This window comes from Coloeus monedula, assembly GCF_965178545.1.
Source record: "Coloeus monedula genome assembly, chromosome: 6".
Lineage (NCBI taxonomy): Eukaryota > Metazoa > Chordata > Aves > Passeriformes > Corvidae > Coloeus > Coloeus monedula.
Window position 1 is genome coordinate 63682934 of NC_138786.1, and position 20209 is coordinate 63703142.

The 20209-nt window shown below is 45.8% G+C and overlaps 1 protein-coding gene across 2 annotated transcripts in view; it reads left to right on the forward strand.

Moving 5' to 3' along the window:
• The window catches only part of MDGA2 (MAM domain containing glycosylphosphatidylinositol anchor 2), a gene marked incomplete at both ends in the record, with an annotated part of 224034 nt that overhangs the window by 180396 nt on the left and 23429 nt on the right, over positions 1-20209 (forward strand). For both annotated transcript variants that reach the window (XM_082283040.1, XM_082283041.1), the window contains one exon: positions 5642-5790. In XM_082283040.1, the coding sequence (XP_082139166.1) occupies positions 5642-5790 (149 nt within the window). The remainder of the gene's footprint in view (positions 1-5641; positions 5791-20209) is intronic.

Here is a 20209-nt window from a genome sequence, read left to right on the forward strand (position 1 = left end):
TCCGTGTCTCCCGGTATTTCACACAGTTAAAGGCAGAGTTTTAGTTCGGATTTTTGCTCTCCCAGCATTTTAAGGATGGAAAGGGCTGGAGCTGAGGCTGCCAAAGGGGGAAGCATTTATAAATCCCTGATTTTATCTCCTTTCCCTAAATGTTTATGGCGGCTGTGATAAAGTGGGAGCTGCTCACAGCCAGCTCCTGTCACTGGGAGTGCCATAAACACAGGACAGAGCTGCTGCACTTCCCGAGCCCCCAACTCCACGGAGTTGGCAGAACTTGATGGGAAGATAAAGGGGAATCAGAGAAGGAAATGATTCCTCGAATGCTCTGTGTCCGCACAATTCCCAGTGTTTGTTCCTGCAGGACAAGGAGCCGACACCAATCCCACCCTCTACAGCTCCAGCTGGGATCTGGGACATTCAGGAGAGAGGGCTGGGGCAGTCGTGGCTTTGCTGAGATCCCTGTGCTGCTCTGCTCTCATCCCAGTCGGAATTTGCAGAGCCCAGTCTGGCAACAATTCCTTTAAGGGAATTTTTTCCGCTGGGATAAATAGCTGAGTGATCCCAATGAATCATGGGAAGAGGAATCCTGGCTGATTATTTTTTCTGAAAGGGACCAGCTGAGCCTTTTTCCTTTTTTTAAATTTTAAAAACGAAAATTCCCAAGTCTTTAGGAAGAAGGAATAAGGAATGTGAAAAACCTCATTCCCTCTTTTCTGCCTGGAACGCAGAGTCTCTTAAAGCCCATTTAACAGTGGGAACAATCATTCCCAATTAAACAATTCCTAATCCAGGAGAACAATCCTGGGCGTGTAATCGACTTTCTTCTTGCAGGATTAGATCAACGATCCTCCTGGACTTGCTCCTCCCGTCCAGTTTTATTCTCTCATTGCTTTATGACATTTATCACGTTGTGTAATTGGCTTTTTGTGATACAGACACCAAAAATTCTCTTCTTTCCCCTTTATTTAGAAACACAAATTCCCAAGTCTTTAGGAATAAGGAATGTGGAGTCCAAGGACGCAGAATATTTGAGATGCAGCTTTGATGAGCTACAAATGGACAGCTGAGAAATTCAGGTGTCAGGAACAGCTGGTCCTGAGCCAGATTTATTGTCCGGGATCTGAGGGTGAAAGAGGCGGGAACACTGCAGGGAAAGCTGGGCTGAGGAAGCCACTGAGCCAACAACTCAATCCTCTTCCAAGGTGGAAAACAGCTCCGGGTTTGGAGGTGGGGCGGGAATTGGTCACCGAGAGAGGGATCCCTTTTATCGGAGTGAAATCAAACCGCAGCACCGCTATCTGCTAAAACCGGGAGAACTGGGATAGAAACCGCTCTGCCTCCGGGTTTTCCACACCGAGGGACGATGAGAAATAATCCTTGAAGCTCTGCATTAGGACACTTCAGTCTGTTTGCTGAATAAATGGGAATTTGGGGGATTTCAGAGCTGGGAGGAGGAGGTTGTTTGCTTGCTTTTAATGACTTTAAACACAGGGACAGAGAGAGGGACTTTGGAGAAAGGAGTGGAGTGCCAGGACAAGGGGGAATGGCTTCAGACTGGAAGAAAGTAGGGTTAGATGGGATCTTGGGAAGGAATTCCTGGCTTGTTCAGGACAGTTCTCCAGCTTTTAGATCCTGGTGGGGTTTGGGATGGAGCAGCTCAAGTGACTTTTCTGTTTGCTTGGTTTCTCTAATTCAGTGCCTCGGTGACTTTCAAACCATTTTTGACCTTACACTGGTACAGGGCTGCTGGATAACGTTGGGGTGTTGGGATGTTGGGATGCACCGCCTGGAGGGATTGAATGCTGCACAGCAAATGCTCATGACTGAAAATGTTCACCTGGAGAAGGGAAGGATGCAGGGAGAGCTCCGAGCCCCTTGCAGGGCCTAAAGGGGCTCCAGGAGAGCTGCAGAGGGACTGGGGACAAGGGCTGGAGGGACAGGAGGCAGGGAATGGCTTCCCAGTGCCAGAGGGCAGGGCTGGATGGGAGATTGGGAATTGGGAATTGCTGGCTGGGAGGGTGGGCAGGGGCTGGGCTGGAATTGCCAGAGCAGCTGGGGCTGCCCCTGGATCCCTGGCAGTGCCCAAGGCCAGGCTGGACATTGGGGCTGGGAGCAGCCTGGCACAGTGGGAGGTGGCCCTGCCATGGCAGGGATCTGAGGTCCCTTCCAACCTGAACCAGTCTGGGATTCTGGAATTCTGGGATTCACCATCTTTTCATTTCTCTTCAAAGCTTTGTTGGCCAATGTTGTTCTGGTGGAGCGGTGGCCAGTTTCGGGGGTTTGTCTGGAGGCACAGAGTGCCCGGATGGGTCAGGCTGGAAGGGACCTCAGAGGGTCACTGGTGCCACTCCCTGCTCCAGCAGGGCCAGCCCAGAGCCCAGGGCACAGGAGCGTGTCCAGAGGGCTCTGGAATATCCCAGGGAGGAGGCTCCAGCCCCTCTCTGGGCTCTGTTCCAGCCCGGGCCCTGCCCAGGGCAGCAGTTCTGCCTCCTGGGCAGGGCAATTGCCGGGCTCAGGCCCTGCCCGTGGCTCTGGTGCCGCTGCCGGGCCCCGGAGCAGAGCCCGGGCCCTGCCCTGAGCCCTCCCTGCAGCCAGGGACAGCCAGGGCTGAGGGCCCCTCTCAGCTGGGGCTCCTCTCGAGGCTGAGCAGCCCCGGCTCCCTCAGCCTGTCCTGGGCACGGAGATGCTCCAGCCCTTCCTCATCCTCACAGCCCTCCTCTGGACCATACCCAGGAGCTCCCTGACCCTGCTGTCCCAAGGATCCAGAGCCAAGGGCTGTGGGAACAGGGAAGATTTCCAAGCCCCGATATTCCCCATTAACTCCCACACTTCCAGAGGCCACATCAGCTTTCCCTGCACTCCAAACCCCATCCCCGCTTCCCGAAGTTTACAAGGGAAGCTCTCAGTGTTGTGCTGTTAAATTTCCAGCCTCTCCATTCCCAGTGTTGCGTTCACAGGGATTTGGGATAATGCAGCTCCTCACGGCGCCTCATTATTCCCCCAAAGGTGACGGCGTCGTTCAAGTGCCCCTCTTGTGACAAGTGGCTCATTATGGCTCCTCTCAGTCCCCCCCAGAGATCCCATTATATCCAACAGCACTGGGAGTGGGAAGAGGATAATTTGCATCCAGCATGAGCTTTTCCCGTTATTCCCACTTCTCCGAGACAAGGAAAACAAATCATCTCCACCGCTGCTCCCTTTTTATTCCCGCTGCAGTCCCTTTTATCCGGCAGCGGTTTTGCTTTGCTCCTTCTCCTTGGGATATTGTGTTTGCTCCTTCCCTGGGCGATTGGGAAAACTATCTTGGCTGAAAGGGCTTTTTATCCTTGGAAAAGAAAAGCATGGCTGGAGAGGGAAAAGCCGGATCAATAAGTGCCATGTTGGTGTTTATTCCCGGGATTTTGCCTTTGTTCCTTGGCATTTTTGGGGTTTTTTTAAAGGCATTTTTCCCTCCTCTTCTCACTGCTTTTCCGATGGTGGGAATCGTCCCATTTGGAATTTGAAATGCCTCCCATGCCTCTCTATTTCCACCTGGAGGCAGGGATAGTTTTGAGGAGAAAATCCCAAAATTCAGTGTTCATTTTGGCACGAACTCCTAAAACCCCATGAAGGGAAGGCCGTAACAAATCCATACCCCTCTCATATTCCATGGGACAGACAGGCCGTGTTTTCCCAGGTTTTTCCAGCCCTTTCCTAATAATTCCCACTGCAAAATCCCTGCAGAAGTAGAGCATGGAAGTAGAAACTTTGGGAAGTGGGAAATCCTCATCCTACTTTGGTTTTTCTCTAAGGAAAAGCATCTTTTGGACCTTTCCAGGAGGAAAACACATGGAAACATTTTGTTTTTCAGGTTTTCCCTGATTTTTGGGTATTTTCAGTGACAACACGGAGCACAGCAAACCCCGGATTGAGTTTGCCCCCATCCTGTTTCTTATGGATGAGCAAGGATGGACCTGTTCCATGAAAAACCATGGAATCATGGAATGGTTTGAGTTGGAAAAAGCCATGGCAAGGGACATTTTTAAGGAAATCAGGCTCTTCCAAACTGCATCCAGCCTGGCCTTGGACAATTCCAGGGATGGAGCATCCACGTCCTATCTTGGCAAACCCTGTCCATGGATTTAAGTCAACCTGAACTCAGATTTAGTGGATTTAGGAATGTTTTGTCCTCTCTTTGGGAAATCATCCTTAGTTTTTCCCACGTTTATGAAGGATGAAGGCTCGGAGGTGCTGGTGATCCCCTTGTTTTCCCAATTCCATGGGAGATTCCCTTTTCCTGCCTTGTCCTAACCACAACTAAACAAAGATTGGGCACCTCTCCAGGTTCTTCAGGACAGCTTGAGAGCCTTTCCACTTGGGAACGTGGAGGGGAAAGATGGGATGGAGGCAGCAGCAGCCACTGGGAATATCCAAATCCTATTCCCAGCTCTGGGATATCATTTTTGCCAGTCCTGGAGGCTCCTGGTGTAGCTCAGGAGGGTTTGGGGCTCTGTTTTGGCAGCAAAAATTCCAAACTGTCTTTGCCACTGGATCCATGAATTTTTCCTCTTCCATGCCCACACCTGGAGGAGGGAAATAATGATAAAGACAAAGCACGGCCATGAATCCTTAAAAAACGTGGATGGAGGAAAATAACCCTAAAATGTGGTTCTGGAAGAAGATATTGAACAAAACCACTCCAAACACTGTGAGAGGGGAGGAATTGCAGTTGGATCTCAGATCTCGGGAATGAGGGGTTGGGTCTCAGCCCTTGGATCCCAGAAATGAGGGGTTGGATCTCAGCCCTTGGATCCCAGGAATGAGGGGTTGGATCTCAGCCCTTGGATCCCAGAAATGAGGGGTTGGATCTCAGCCCTTGGATCCCGGAGATGAGGGGTTGGATCTCAACCCCTGGATCCCGGGAATGAGGGATTGGATCTCAACCCTTGGATTTTGGCAATGAGGTGTTGGATTTAAACCTTGGATCCCGGGAATGAGGGGTTGGATCTCAGCCCTTGGATCCTGGAAATGAGGGGTTGGATCTCAACCCCTGGATCCCAGGAATGAGGGTTTGGGTCTCAACCCTTGGATCCTGGGAATGAGGGATTGGGTCTCAGCCCTTGGATCTTGGCAATGAGGGGTTGGATTTAAACCTTGGATCCTGGGAATGAGGGGTTGGATTTAAACCTTGGATCCTGGGAATGAGGGGTTGGATTTAAACCTTGGATCCCAGGAATGAGGGATTGGATTTAAACCTTGGATCCTGGGAATGAGGGGTTGGATTTAAACCTTGGATCCTGGGAATGAGGGGTTGGATTTAAACCTTGGATCCCAGGAATGAGGGATTGGATCTCAACCCTTGGATCTTGGCAATGAGAGATTGGATTTAAACCTTGGATCCTGGGAATGAGGGGTTGGATTTAAACCTTGGATCCTGGGAATGAGGGGTTGGATTTAAACCTTGGATCCTGGGAATGAGGGGTGCCTGCAGTTGCATCTCAGCCCTTGGATCCCAGCAATGCCCAGCTGAAGTTACTTCCTGATGATTTCCCTGTGTTTTCCCTCCTTTCCCCAATGGATGGGTGAATTCTTGCATCACTCCCTGGCTGCCTGGCGATTCCATGGTTTCTGGTTTCCCTAATTCCATCCCTTTTTTCCCCAGGAAAAGCCTACGCCCCGGAATTCTACTACGACACCTACAACCCCCTGTGGCAGAACCGGCCCCGGGTTTATTCCTACAGCCTGCAGTGGACGCAGATGAATCCCAACGCCGTGGATCGGATCCTGGCCTATCGCCTGGGAATTCGCCAGGTGAGCCGGGAATCAGCCGGGCACGATGAGCCTCTGGAGCCCCCCGGGCTCTGGGACATCTGCTGGGCCTTTAGGGACTTCGGCCTTATTTATTTTGGTTTATTTTATTTTATTTTATTTTATTTTATTTTATTTTGTTTTATTTTACTTTCTTTAATTTAATTTTACTTTATTTTATTTTACTTTGTTTTATTTTACATTATTTTATTTTGCATTTATTTTATTTTATGCTATTTTATTTTACTTTTTAAACTGTATTTTATTTCATTTTGCTTTATTTTTTTTACTTTTTTACTTTCTTTTCTTTTACTTTAATTTTACTTTCTTTTATTTTATTTTACCTTTTTACTTTATTTTATTTTACTTCACTTTATTTTATGTTATGTTATTTTACATTATTTATTTTTATTTTATTTTATTTTACATTTTTACCTTATTTTTTTTACTTTATTTTAGTTTACTTTATTCTCTTTTTATTTTAACTTATTTTACTGTATTTTACTTCACTATATTTTACTTCATTTTATTTTTATTTTATTTCATTTGATTTTATCTTATTTTTTATTTTGTTTTATGTTATTTTATTTCTCTTTATTTAATTTTCTTTTATTTTATTTCATTTGATTTTACTTTATTTATGTTATTTTGTTTTATTTTACATTGCTTTATTTTTATTTAATTTTATTTTATGTTATTTTATTTTACTTTTTCAACTTTCTTTTATTTCATATTACTTGATTTATTTTACTTTATTTTATTTTAATTCCTTTTAATTTTGAAATTTCATTTTATTCTACTTACTTTATTTTATTTATTTTATTTTATTTTATTATTCTATTCTATTCTATTTCATTTTATTCCACTTTATTTTATTTTCCTGTTCCATTCCCACAATCCATCCACCTCCGAGCTATCCTTGGCCACCACATCCTCCTCCAACTCATCCTTCTCCATTTGCCTCCTTCCTTGGGAGCATCCAGCTGATATTTTTTGGGAATTTTGACAGCCTCCCACTGATCTTTTCCTTCAAATAATCCCCCAGTGGATTGATCCAGAAAATCTTTCTTTGGATATTCAACACGTGGAATAATAATTTGGGCAGGGACAACGAGGGAAGGGATTAAACCAGATTTTGCGGAGGGATATTTTGGAAAATATAGGGAAAAAATTGTTATCCCACAGATTTCCCACTGGGATGAGCTTTGGGAAAACAAATCCCCAATTTTAACATTTTATTTACGGGGATTTGTGCTTGGGCAACTTCCCTGGAAGTCGTGGAGCTCCTGGGACACATCCCGGGAAGGGCTCTGGTACCTGCACGGGGCTGGAGATGGGATCTTCCCGAATCCAAGGAATTTGTGATGAAAATGGGGGATGTTTAATCCACGTTTATGCAACTCCTGGCATCGCCAGGCACAAATCAGCTCCAGGATTCCCAGGGCCTGGGAGGAATCAGGGAATTCTGGAAGGAACTCGCTGAAGGAAAGGATTTCTATTGGAATTAATTGCGTTAGGAATTTTAGCTGCTTCTCCCATTTAATTTTCATTTCTATTTAATTACCCGTTCATGTAATTAACCAGGGTTACTCTGCTCTGGGCCAGCCTAATCCAAACATTCCCATTTTTCCTCTCTGGAGCCCCCTTTCCAACCTGGCTGATTCAGAACCCTGGGATCCATCTGGACACGATTCCTGCAGGAATTCCCCTTGGAACAGGAGGATAAATAAAATCCTGATTTTTATTTACAGCCCCAGGGCTGGCTCCCAGGGGATTGTTTCTCTTGGATAATTATTCCCCTTGGAAAATGTATTTTTTACTGGGATTTGCTGGGTTTGAGTTATCCATGGAATGCTGGATGACTCATGGCTGGGCCATGTTGGCTGTAGGAAGAGGATGGGAACTTTTCCAGGTGGGAATGGGGTTTGGAGCTGGAGAGCTGCTCTTAATCCTGGTTTTAATCTCGGTTTTAATTTAATGCATTGGAAAACTCTGGAAAAGGGCTAAGAGTGGGTCAGTGTGCTGAAGTCTGTTCCTGACTGGATTCCCACCATTCCCTGATCCCAAAATTCCTGGTGCATTAAAGATGTGGAATTCAGAGCATCCCTCCCCTTCTTCAGCCACAGCTGCTTCTCCAGGCAGAATCCAGGCAGTTTTTGGGGAATATTCAGTTGATATCTGGTTTAGGCTGACAAATTTTCATAGAATCCCAGAATTCCTGACTGGTTTGGGATGGAAGGAACCTTAAATCCCATCCAGTTCCATGAGCAGGGACACTTCCACTATCCCAGGCTGCTCCAATCCCTGTCCAACCTGGCCTTCCATTTCCTGTGGAATTCCGGAATACCAACAATATTTTTAATCCTATTTCCAGAAAACATGAGCTTCTTTGAAGTCCCAGAGTTGTTCAGCACCATTCCCGGATTTTTCCAGCTGCTTGTGGAAAACAACCCGAAGGTTGTGCTTAATAAGGAAAATTTCAAGGGTAAAGGAGCCTGGAATGGGGCACAACAAATTGTGCTTGAGGCTTTTAGGTTCTCCAGGAAAACAACATCCGGGAAGTAATTCCAGGTTGGAATAAAGTGGGATTATAGAGGTGGAAATGTCTCTGGGATCATTTGATAGCTCTTCCCCCACCTTTTATTTCATGGAATTCCAGAATCCCAGAATGGTTTGGATTTGGAGGGACCTTAAAGCCCATCCAGTGCCACATTCCGCTATCCCAGGCTGCTCCCAACCTGGCCTTGGACACTTCCAGTGATCCAGGGGCAGCCACCGTTTTTCTGGGAATTCCATCCCAGCCTCTCCTCACCCTCCCAGCCTGGAATTCCTTCCCAGTATCCCACTAAACCGGCTGCCAGCCTGGCTGAGTCACCAGTGTGACACATTCCTGTCACATCCCGCTTCAGGTCACCTCTGCTGCCCCTGGAATGAAGAGAAATTCCTGTCCCAGAGCGGGATTTAGTGCTGGAAAACCGGACACAAGGAAAACCTCTGGTATTCCAAGCGTTGGTTAAGGAGAATTCCCAAAAAACCCGTCACAGATAATGTTATAAAACTTATTTGATACTAAAAACTAAGCTTGGCTTAATGAGAAATCAGGGAAGCCAGGAGGGGAAGGAAGGTCCTGTGAGGTGACGAGGGAGTCACAAAAACAGGGAATTGTCACTCTTCTGCCTATGGAGCGAAAATGGAAAGATGGGAAAATGGGAACTGAAGTCACCTGGGAGAAATGGATTCATTTGAGCACATTTCAGACCCCACCTGAAGAGCAGGAATCCTGCAGATTCCTTCTCCCAGGATCATGGGAATACATCACATCTACTCCAAAGGGAAAGATGTTTCCCAGCTGGGAATTTCCATTGGATTTACTCTGGGAAATGTAAAATCTTGAAAATTTCATTCAGAACCAGTCCCAAAAATGACATTTATAGCAATTAATTCAGTGAGGGAAGAGAGAGAGCTGGAGTTCCACATTTATATTGGAATATTCCTGATGTTGTTCCCATAAAGGATTTTAATCTTTCTCCTATGAGGGAATATTTTCTGTCCCAAAGATTTCCCTGCACACATCAATTCCGGGAATCTAAAGAGGTTTTTTTCTTCCCTGCGTTTGTGGAATGAAACACAGAGAGTTTGGCCAAAACCAAAAAGACTGTGACATGCAGGGACACGTTTTTTATTGCTGTTCCTGCCTTTGGGAAATTAAATTAGACCAGGAATGGTGCTGGTTTAAAAATTCCCACTTTTCAGGGCCGATTCCTCCTGTGCTGCTTCTTCACAGCTCCGAGGTGAGGTTTGTTCCAGGCCTGTTCCTGGCTGTTTAAAACTGGTTCTAACCATCAGATGGATATGGGGAATATTTATGCTGAAAATAAAATTTCTGCTGATTTTGTCTTAAGGAATTCAGAGCTGGGAGCTTGAACTCCTGTTGGGAAAGGCTGGGAGAGCTGGGAATGTTCATCTGGAGAAGGGAAGGATCCAGGGAGAGCTCCGAGCCCCTTGCAGGGCCTAAAGGGGCTCCAGGAGAGCTGCAGAGGGACTGGGGACAAGGGCTGGAGGGCCAGGAGGCAGGGAATGGCTTCCCAGTGCCAGAGGGCAGGGCTGGATGGGAGATTGGGAATTGGGAATTGCTGGCTGGGAGGGTGGGCAGGGGCTGGGCTGGAATTGCCAGAGCAGCTGGGGCTGCCCCTGGATCCCTGGCAGTGCCCAAGGCCAGGCTGGACATTGGGGCTGGGAGCAGCCTGGCACAGTGGGAGGTGTCCCTGCCCATGGAATGGGTGGCACTGGGTGGGATTTAAGGTCCCTTCCAGCCCAAACCATCCTGGAATTCTCAGATCTTTTCCTCGATGACTTTGACACCGAAGCTGCTCCTGCCCTTATTCACCCTCCCTGCTCCATGACTGAGCTGTGAACGCCCACAGGAGCTCCTCTGGGAGGCCATGGCCCGGAATTTCTCAAGGTGTGATCAAAAATAATCCCCAGGCAGAGCTTTGCCCATTCCCATTTCCACAAAATGTGGACAATAAATCCAAATTCCCTCTCTTCCCAAAAATGTGCCGGCAAAATCGGACATATTAATTTGATCCAAGGAATTGCTGCCTGCTGGGCCTGCCTTGGGATGATTTTTGTTATGTAACCATAAATTCCTGCTATTTCCTTCCCAGCTTTAGTATCTGAGGCATTTTAACTCCTCTGTCTGCTTTCTTAAGGAAAGGAAACACACAGGAAAATCCTGAAGTTACTTCCGGGGATTTCTAACCCAGGTCTGTCTTTGGGTCAGATCCCACGGGAAAGGGAGGGACAGCAGGGAAGGAGACTCTGGCAGAGGATCAGGAAGGTTGGGGTTGGGAGGGACCTTAAATCCCATCCCGTCCCATCCCATCCCATCCCATCCCATCCCATCCCATCCCATCCCATCCCATCCCATCCCATCCTAGGGACACCTCCCACTGTGCCAGGCTGCTCCAGCCCCAATGTCCAGCCTGGCCTTGGGCACTGCCAGGGATCCAGGGGCAGCCCCAGCTGCTCTGGCAATTCCAGCCCAGCCCCTGCCCACCCTCCCAGCCAGGAATTCCTTCCCAAGATCCAACCTCAATTTCCCCTCTCAGTTTGAAGCCATCCTCCTGTCCTGTCATTCCAGTTCCTGAGGAATTGTCTCTCTCTGGTTCCCTGGAGCCCCTTCAGTTCCTGGGAAGTGCTCTGAGGTCTCCCTGGAACCTTCTCCTCTCCAGACTGATCAGCCCTGGTTTTCCCAGCCCGTTTCCGTGTGATATCCTGAAAACATGAGCTTTCCATGCTCCTCAGGTTTCCCTAATCCTGGAGCAGAGCAGATCCCAGCTCTGGAGAGGGCAAGGAGGCTCTGGCAGGGACTGGGAACAAGCGATTGCCTCTCCTCATGTGTCCATGGGGAATATGGTCAGGGAGAGGTGCAGCCTCTCGTGGAATCACAGAACATCCTGAGGTGGAAGGGATCCACCAGGATCACCGAGTCCAACTCCTGGACTTGTCTTGGAGATCCTTTGGTACTGAATTACCTGGTGGGACCTCGCTTCATCTGTCAGGAGCACACCGGGATTTGCTTTGGGATTTATTTGGTGGCCAAACGATTCAGCCATAAAACTGGGATGCGTGACACCATCAGAACCCCAGGTCTGGATCCCAGAGCAGCTCAGGAGGCTCCAAATCCTCCTGCATGGAGCATTTATGGAAAAGGGAGTGTGGAGCACAGGGAATTTCCCTTTCTCAGGGGCACTGCTGGGCACAGCCCTTCATTTGTAACTCCCTGGAGCGGAAGGATGGGGACAACCTTGGATTTGGTCACAACCTGGATTTGGTCACCCTCAACTTCCTTGGGAATGTGCCAAGGTCTGCCAAGACATTCCTGCACAGAAGGAACATTTTTCCCTCTCCATAAGAGCCCTCTGAAGAATATTCCGACGGGGATGCATTTCAGCTTTGGATTTGGCTTCGGAATCAGAGACCAAGATTCTTCCAGGTTTTTTCCTTTTCCAAGCATCCCTGTGTGTATTCCCTGGTCAGCCTTTGGAGACACCAACACTCCAGGAGCTGCTTTCATTAAGTGTCCGATCATGGAATATTTAGGTCGGAAAAGCCCTCTCAGACCATCAAACCCAAGCATTCCCCAGTCCTGCCAAAGCCACCGCAGATCCGTGTCCCCAAGTGCCACATCCACACTTCCAGGATGGCGACTCCAGCACTTCCCTGGGCAGTTTGTTCCAAGAATATGTTTTCCAAGAGTGTGAAAAACGGTCCCAAATGTCCCTCAGAGGGTTTCTCTACTCCTGGAAGTTTATCCACCTGAACAAATCCACTTTTGGGCTGCCACTTCCATCTCCTCCATCACTGAGCTCGGTTTGGACAGCCGTGAACATCCTTGTGCTTTTCCATAGTGGTTCCTAAATGCAGCAGGAGCTTCACCTGGAGATCCTGGAGCAGCTCCATTCCTGCAGCTGCTCCAACCACCTCTGGCTCCCTCTGGCACCACGTGGAGCTGTTCCCTTCCCACACTTTGCCTGCCCCCAAAACCAGATTCCCATTTCTTCCCAATAAACGACAACCGTTAGTGACTCCCAGCATCCGAGGAGCGCCGGGTGGGCGCCTCCAGCTCTCCGATATTTCCTGGCAGCAGGATGAAAGCGAATTAAACCAGGGAGACTTTTCCAGAGCAGCCAGGAAGGGTGTGCAGCTCTGATCTCCGCGGTGGCTGCTCCCAGCAGGTGACAGCAGGTGACAGCCACATCCCCGCAGCCGTGGTGACCTAGAAAAGGAACAGCTCCTCTGTGGAGAAGTCATAAAAATTCAGCTGGTCCCTGTAAACCAGAGAGCAGCTTGTTCCAGCTTGTTCCATAAAAGATTCAAGCTCCCACCTTTCCTTTATTCCCAGCCCCAGGAGCCTGTGGAGTCCGTGGGTTGGGAATGAGAAGCTCCTCAAACAGCCCCGAGCGGGTCACGGCTCCGTCACTTCCTCCTGGTCACCCTCTGGATCGATTGGATTTTTAACTTGTGCTGTCACTCAGCGCTGAGCGGGGCCAGGGGGATTCAAACATCCACAGTGTGCCTCGGAAAGGGATTCCTGGGGTGGCGGAGTGGGCACTGGGCAGGAAACAGAGCAGGGAATTCTCTGTCTGTGCCACGGCACAAATCCCATAGCCCTGGATAAAGGGCTGAGGAGAAAGGGAGTGCGGATACATTTTATTGCCTTTGTGATTAAAGAATCCCAGAATCCCAAAGTGTTGTGGCTTGGAAGCCAAAATCCCATCCCATCTCACCCCTGCCATGGGCAGGGACACCTCCCACTATCCCAGGCTGCTCCAAGCCCTGTCCAACCTGGCCTTGGACACTGCCAGGGATACAGGGTCAACCACAGATTCTCTGGGAATTCTATCCCAGCCTGTCCCAACCCTCCCAGCCAGGAATTCCTTCCCAAGATCCCATCTAACCCTACTTTCTTCCAGTCTGAAGCCATTCCCCCTTGTCCTGGCACTCCACTCCTTTCTCCAAAGTCCCTCTCTTTGTCCCTGTGTTTAAAGTCATTAAAAGCAAGCAAACAACCTCCTCCTCCCGGCTCTGAAATCCCCCAAATTCCCATTTATTCAGCAAACAGACTGAAGTGTCCTAATGCAGAGCTTCAAGGATTATTTCTCATCGTCCCTCGGTGTGGAAAACCCAGAGGCAGAGCGGTTTCTATCCCAGTTCTCCCGGTTTTAGCAGATAGCGGTGCTGCGGTTTGATTTCACTCCGATAAAAGGGATCCCTCTCTCGGTGACCAATTCCCGCCCCACCTCCAAACCCGGAGCTGTTTTCCACCTTGGAAGAGGATTGAGTTGTTGGCTCAGTGGCTTCCTCAGCCCAGCTTTCCCTGCAGTGTTCCCGCCTCTTTCACCCTCAGATCCCGGACAATAAATCTGGCTCAGGACCAGCTGTTCCTGACACCTGAATTTCTCAGCTGTCCATTTGTAGCTCATCAAAGCTGCATCTCAAATATTCTGCGTCCTTGGACTCCACATTCCTTATTCCTAAAGACTTGGGAATTTGTGTTTCTAAATAAAGGGGAAAGAAGAGAATTTTTGGTGTCTGTATCACAAAAAGCCAATTACACAACGTGATAAATGTCATAAAGCAATGAGAGAATAAAACTGGACGGGAGGAGCAAGTCCAGGAGGATCGTTGATCTAATCCTGCAAGAAGAAAGTCGATTACACGCCCAGGATTGTTCTCCTGGATTAGGAATTGTTTAATTGGGAATGATTGTTCCCACTGTTAAATGGGCTTTGGAGCAGAAAAGGCAGGGAAAGTGATTTGTCATGCAACTGCCAAATCAGAGAATCATGGAATATCCTGATCTGGAGGGATCCCAAGGATTATTCAGCCCAGCTCCTGTCCCTGCACAGATACCCCAACAGTCCCACCCTGTGCATCCCTGGGAATGGCATCCAAACCCTCTTGGAGCTTTGGCAGCCTTGGGAATGTGCCCATTCCCTGGGGAGCTGTTCCAGTGCTTATTCCACCCTCTGGGGGAGGAACCTTCCCCTGATATCCATCCCAAACCTCCTCAGGCACATCCGATTTCCCCCCCGTCCTGTTGCTGTTCCCTGGGAGCAGAGCCCGACTCTCACTCGGGACACTTTGGATCAGCCTGTCCCTGGCTCAAGCCAAGCCTCACCTGCCCAGTCTGGGCTGGGTTTGAGCTTTTGGTCCCAGTTGGATCCAGGGGAGCTGGGAACCATCTCTGCAGGACAGCCAGGAGCCGGGACCAGCTCCACATGGAAAGACACGTGAGGGTTTGGGGTTCGGCTGATTGGGTGTGGAAATATTAATGAGGGAGAGAGAGGAGGGGAAGTTTGTGAGGAGCAGCCGAGGGCACTGGGATTGTGTAGCTGGAGAGGAGGAGACTGAGAGGAGTCCTCGTTGTGGCCTTCAACGTCCTCCTGAGGGCAGCTCCAACCTCTGCTCCCTGTGACAGGGACAGCAGGGGGACATTCCAGGGAACGGCTGGAGCTGGGGCAGGGCATTGCCTTTTGCCCAACCTGGAAGTGAAACTCGAGATAATTTTTAGTGTAGGAGGTAACATAAAAGTGGATCTTTATGGAAGGCCTTCAGGGGCAGTCATGGAAAGACGTCCACAAAAACCCACCCGCACGGGGTGGATACAGTTTTTATAGGTTTTAGGAAATTCGCATAATTGATAAAAAGCACCAATTGAGAGGACAAGTGGTGATGGAATTCCCTCCCCAGGTCAAGCCCCTTCTCTGGAGGCCTCCCCTCGGCACTGGCTGTGCTCTGTCCACGAAATCCATCTCCAAGAGTTGTTCTCAGCCCTGGTGGCCAGGAAGAACCAAGATAGCACTGGGGCCTTGTACCCCCCGGGGCTTGGAGCTCCGGAATTTGTTTTGTCTTTCTGCCGAGGGAAAGGCCGTGGGAAATTACTGGTATAATAAACCACAAATGCATGTGTGAATAATATCGAAAATATATAAAGAAAAAAGGCAAAACACAAAACTTCATCAAGGGCAGGGTCAGGCTGGAGGGAAAGGTTCTTTCCTCAGAGGGTGGGATAAGCACTGGAACAGCTCCCCAGGGAATGGGCACATTCCCAAGGCTGCCAGAGCTCCAGGAGCGTTTGGACACCGTTCCCAGGGTGGGATTGTTGGGGTGTCTGTGCAGGGCCAGGCTGGAGGATCCTTGAGATGCTTTCCAGCTCAGGATATTCCATGATTCCACGATTCTCTGCCATCAAGGACAGAACATCCTTTACAGCTTGCCTGAATCACAGATATTTGCCACTGAGTCATTCCAAATCCATCCTTGGGAACGAAGATGACACAGGAGCCACCTCCCTGCTCAATTTTATGTTCCCACCTGGATAACTCTGCTTATATTCCAGTCAGAATTGTGAAAGAAAAGCAGGAATACAGCAAACACTCCCTGGGAGTTTTCCCTCTGTGGTGTGCAAATGGAATATTTGTCCATGAGCTGAACAGTCCAATTTTAGATACAAAACTTCCAAACAAATCTCTAAATTTTTTTAAGGAAAATCAATCCATGCGGTTATAAATTGCAAAAGAATGACTTTAAACACCGCCATAGTTTTTTATGGAGTATCCAATGAATTAATTGACTTTGTCCTTAATTTTTTTTGTCATCAATTAACATTGTCATTAATTAAAGAGGTCCTTGTCCAGCTCATGGAGTCAAGTCCAGAAGGAATTTGTGCTGGGAATCAATAGGTCAAGAACAATGGAGTGAGGAGCTGCTGATTCTTTATGAACATATCTGAGCATAGAAAGAATCAATCTTTAATCATCCCAGAGGATTGACTCCGGAGGAAATCCATCATTCCAAGGCTTCAAGAGAATATAATTTTCCAACAAAAGACATGGAATAAAAGACATGGAATAAACCCCCTTTTATTGGCAGCACCAGGGTGGTTCCAACCTTCTGGAATAAAAATCTGCCACATTTACGGCCCCCTTTTGCTTTGGTGTCACCTTTGGGAAGAAAGATTCCGAAATATTCCGAGGGAAAAAAGGAGTCCTGTCCCAGGGAAACCTCCTGTGCGCCAGGATGGATATGCTCTGCTTAATTAATTACAGGATAATGCAAACAAATGCTGCAGAAGCTGCTCCCATTTTCCCTCAGGGCTTCATAAATATTCCCAAACCATCGGAAAATTGTTATTCCAGCTTGGCTGAAGTCAATTCCTCACTGCTGGAAAACTGTAATTCCAGCTTGGCCAAAGTCAATTCCCCACCTGAGTTTCATCCTTATCTTTGGTAGGAAAAGGGCTTTGATTATGAGACTTTTTCCCCTTCAAAAATTCCTTTTCCAAGCAAATCTTGATTTTTATGGATATTCCAGCTCTGGACACAAGAATTGAGGTGCAGGGAGATGTTTTATGGTTGTGTTCCTTGTGAATTTTCTCGTGGAAGCCTCAATCTTGGCTTTTTCTCACAGCTCCTGTGCTGTGGGATGGGGGGAATATTCCACGGGTTTCCCTTTGCTTCCTGCACATCATGCCTGCAATAAGGCAGGGAATCCGCCAGGAATATTGGAAAATCCAATCCCTAATTGGGATGATTTCTGCTTATTTATAATTTGAAGGGACTTCAGGCCCAATGTTAGGGATGGGCTGTACAGGGAATTTTGGGGAGTGGTGAGGAGGGTTTGGCTTTTTCCCATCCAGAGGAACCAAAGGGATTCCCAGATGTCCAAGGGAATCAGCGTTGGGCTCTTCCCGCTTGGAATCAGAGCATCTCCAGTTTGGGGCTGGGAGTTTCCACCACCGCAAGGCATTGTAGGAATTAAATCCCATTTTTAGGGTGCCTCGGGCTCCATTTGTTTTCAATTATTTCCATCTTTTCCAGCCCAGGCTGTTGGTGTTTCCCAGGTTTGGGAAGCAGCTCCTGCAGTGATGGCTCCATTTCACTGCTGGGTTGATTTTCCAAGTGGGAAAACCAAAGTTGGATGCGGCAGATCCTGAATTTATTTCTTTCTATATTTCTGTGTTTATATAGTTCTAGATTGATTGATTGATTGAGTGATACATTTGTTTATTTCTATATTTCTATATTGATATTTATTTCTATATTTATTTGTTTCTAAATTTATTTATTTCTGTGTTTTTATTTATTTCTATGTTCATTTTTTCTGTATTTCTACATGTCTATGTTGATACATTTATTTATTTCTATATTTTTATATTGATACATTTCTGTATTTCTATATTTCTATGTTTCTATATTTCTATATTTATTTTTATTTGCATTTTAAAATTTTTATTTACTTCTATATTTTTATTTATTGAATTCTATGTTTATTTATTTATATATTTTTATATATATCTATTTCTATACTGATATATTGATATATATTGATATATTGATATATGTCTATATTTCTATATTTCTATTTATTTATATATTTATTTGTTTCTATATTTATTTATTTCTATATTTTAAAAAAATTATTGATTTCTATATTTATTCCTATATTTCTATGTTTATTTTTATTCATATTTTTTATATTTATTTATTTCTCTATTTCATTTATTTAATTCTATATTTATTTATATATCTATTTATTTATATATTTTTTCTATATTTATTTATTTATATATTGATGTATTTATTTATTTCTATATTTCTATTTTCCTCTATCAATATTTGTTTATCTATTTCTTTCTTTGTTTCTTTCTTTGTTTCTTTCTTATATATATATTTTAATTTATGTATTCTATATTTTTTCTATATTTATTTCTTTCTATATTTCTATATTTTTATTTCTTTCTATATTTCTTTCTATATTTCAATATTTCTTTCTTTCTATACTTATTTATTCAACAGGAGAGCTGGAAAATCAGGCTTTTCTATCCAAACTTGGTTGTTGCTTTCTATCCAACACAGAGACAATTTTGTGATGTTTTGGACTTTTATTTTCCCCCTGGTTTCCATGGTGAAAAATAAGGATTAGAACAGAGCTGGTGTTGATTGCAAGGGAAAAAAACCCAAAAATCTGTGTTGCTTCCTATGGAGAAATATCAATATCCAACGCTGGCTTTGGAGGGATCATCCCGAAAGGAAAAATCCAATTGTTTTTCTCTTAGAAAGGAGAAAATAACGGATATTTTTATTGCTGCTGTTTGGGGGGTGGAAAAAGGGCAAGAATTCAAAGCAGAGGCTGAAGTTGGTAGGAATTGGTTTGGGGAATTGCAAATTTTCCTCGTTAATTATTGACATTCTTTGGGAAATCTCTGTTTCTGTGGCTCCTTATCCAAAGATGAGGTGGAATAGGGAATATTTTAAATCTTTATCCTACAGTGCTCACAAATATTATTGCCATAATGACTTCAAATGTGGCTTAAAAAGCTTAATTATATTTATTTTTTACAAAAATAATGTATTTTTTAACGTTGGAATTGAGTTTTCTCCAGACTTTTATGGTTCTCTAATGCTTAATTCTGTGGACGGGCCGGACACAATCATGAAATGATATTTTTGGGGCATAAATGGTTTTAATCTCCTTGTGAAGATTCCTTGTGTTCAACTGGATAATTTCATTTTTAAGAATGAAATGAAATAAAAATTGGGATCCATGGCAAGGAATAAACAACTTTAATCCCAATGGAAGTAAAATCTGGGAATTTTCCCTTCGGGCCTGCAGCCTCCATGAGTGCATTGACATCACTTAAATATTTTGGGGATCTGTTAAGGCAAAATTAAAAATAAAGAGATATTTGAATTCCCCTTTTTGGGCTGAATTAGCTCCATAAAAATGCATTCCCTGTTTGTGGATCCTAGAAATTCCTGTTTATAATTCCCAACTAAAAATCAAATATTTCTTCCAGATAAAATTGGCTTCATTACAAAGATCAGAGAAATCATACCAGGAACAGCATTGGGTGCCTTGCTGTGCTCATGATCCATAAAAATAAGGAGATTTCATGGAATCTTGGAATGCTTTAGGTTGGAAAAGCCCCCTGAGGTCAAATCCAACCATTCCCAGCACTGCCAAGGCCAGCACCCGTCCTGTCCCCAAGTACCACCTCCACAGGGCTTGAAATCCCTCCAAGGATGGCGACTCCACTCCCCTTTTCCAATATTTTCCAACTTTTCCATGGAGAAATTTCCCCTTGTTCTCATGTAAAATACTTGAACATAAAAGCATTGGTATTTTTGCTCTGAATTTAAAGCTTGGAGCTGTTAAAATTCCGATTTTTTGGGATGAAATATGGTAAATTTAGGACCATTTCAGGTCTATTTTTTATTGCAGCAGCAAAATAAATTTAGGAATAAAAACTCTTCCACCCTTCGAGAACTCTGCCATGGAAAACACATCCTAGGGAAGAATTCCAGGGCTCTGACAGGGGTAGGATCCTTGTGGAACATCTCCTTTGAGCATCGCTGCTCCTGCGCTGTGGGCTTGGGATGGGGGGAATATTCCACGGGTCTCCCTTTGCTTCCTGCACATCGTGCCTGCAATAAGGCAGGGAATCCGCCAGGAATATTGGAAAATCCAATCCCAAATTGGGATGATTTCTGCTTATTTATACTTTGAAGGAACTTTAGGGACAATGTGGGGCTGGGTTCGTGCCGCCTCCTTAATTAGATTTTATTTTGTCTTTTCATCGCTTGTTATATTAAAAGAAATTGGGTTAATAAAAGAAATTGGATTTGGATGTTGATAACGCTGCCAATAAATCCCAAATCAGTAAATCCCAAAAACCTGCGCTTCCCTTTTTTTTTTCCATAGGAGCCTTTGTTGGCTCATTTTGGGTTCCATTGTTGGAAAATCATCCGTCTTTGGATTACAACCATTCTTTTGGATTTTGGTGGTAATTAAGCACTGAGGTCATTAACGAGCAGCCTATTTCCTTCTCACTCATCAACAAAATTGGAATGCT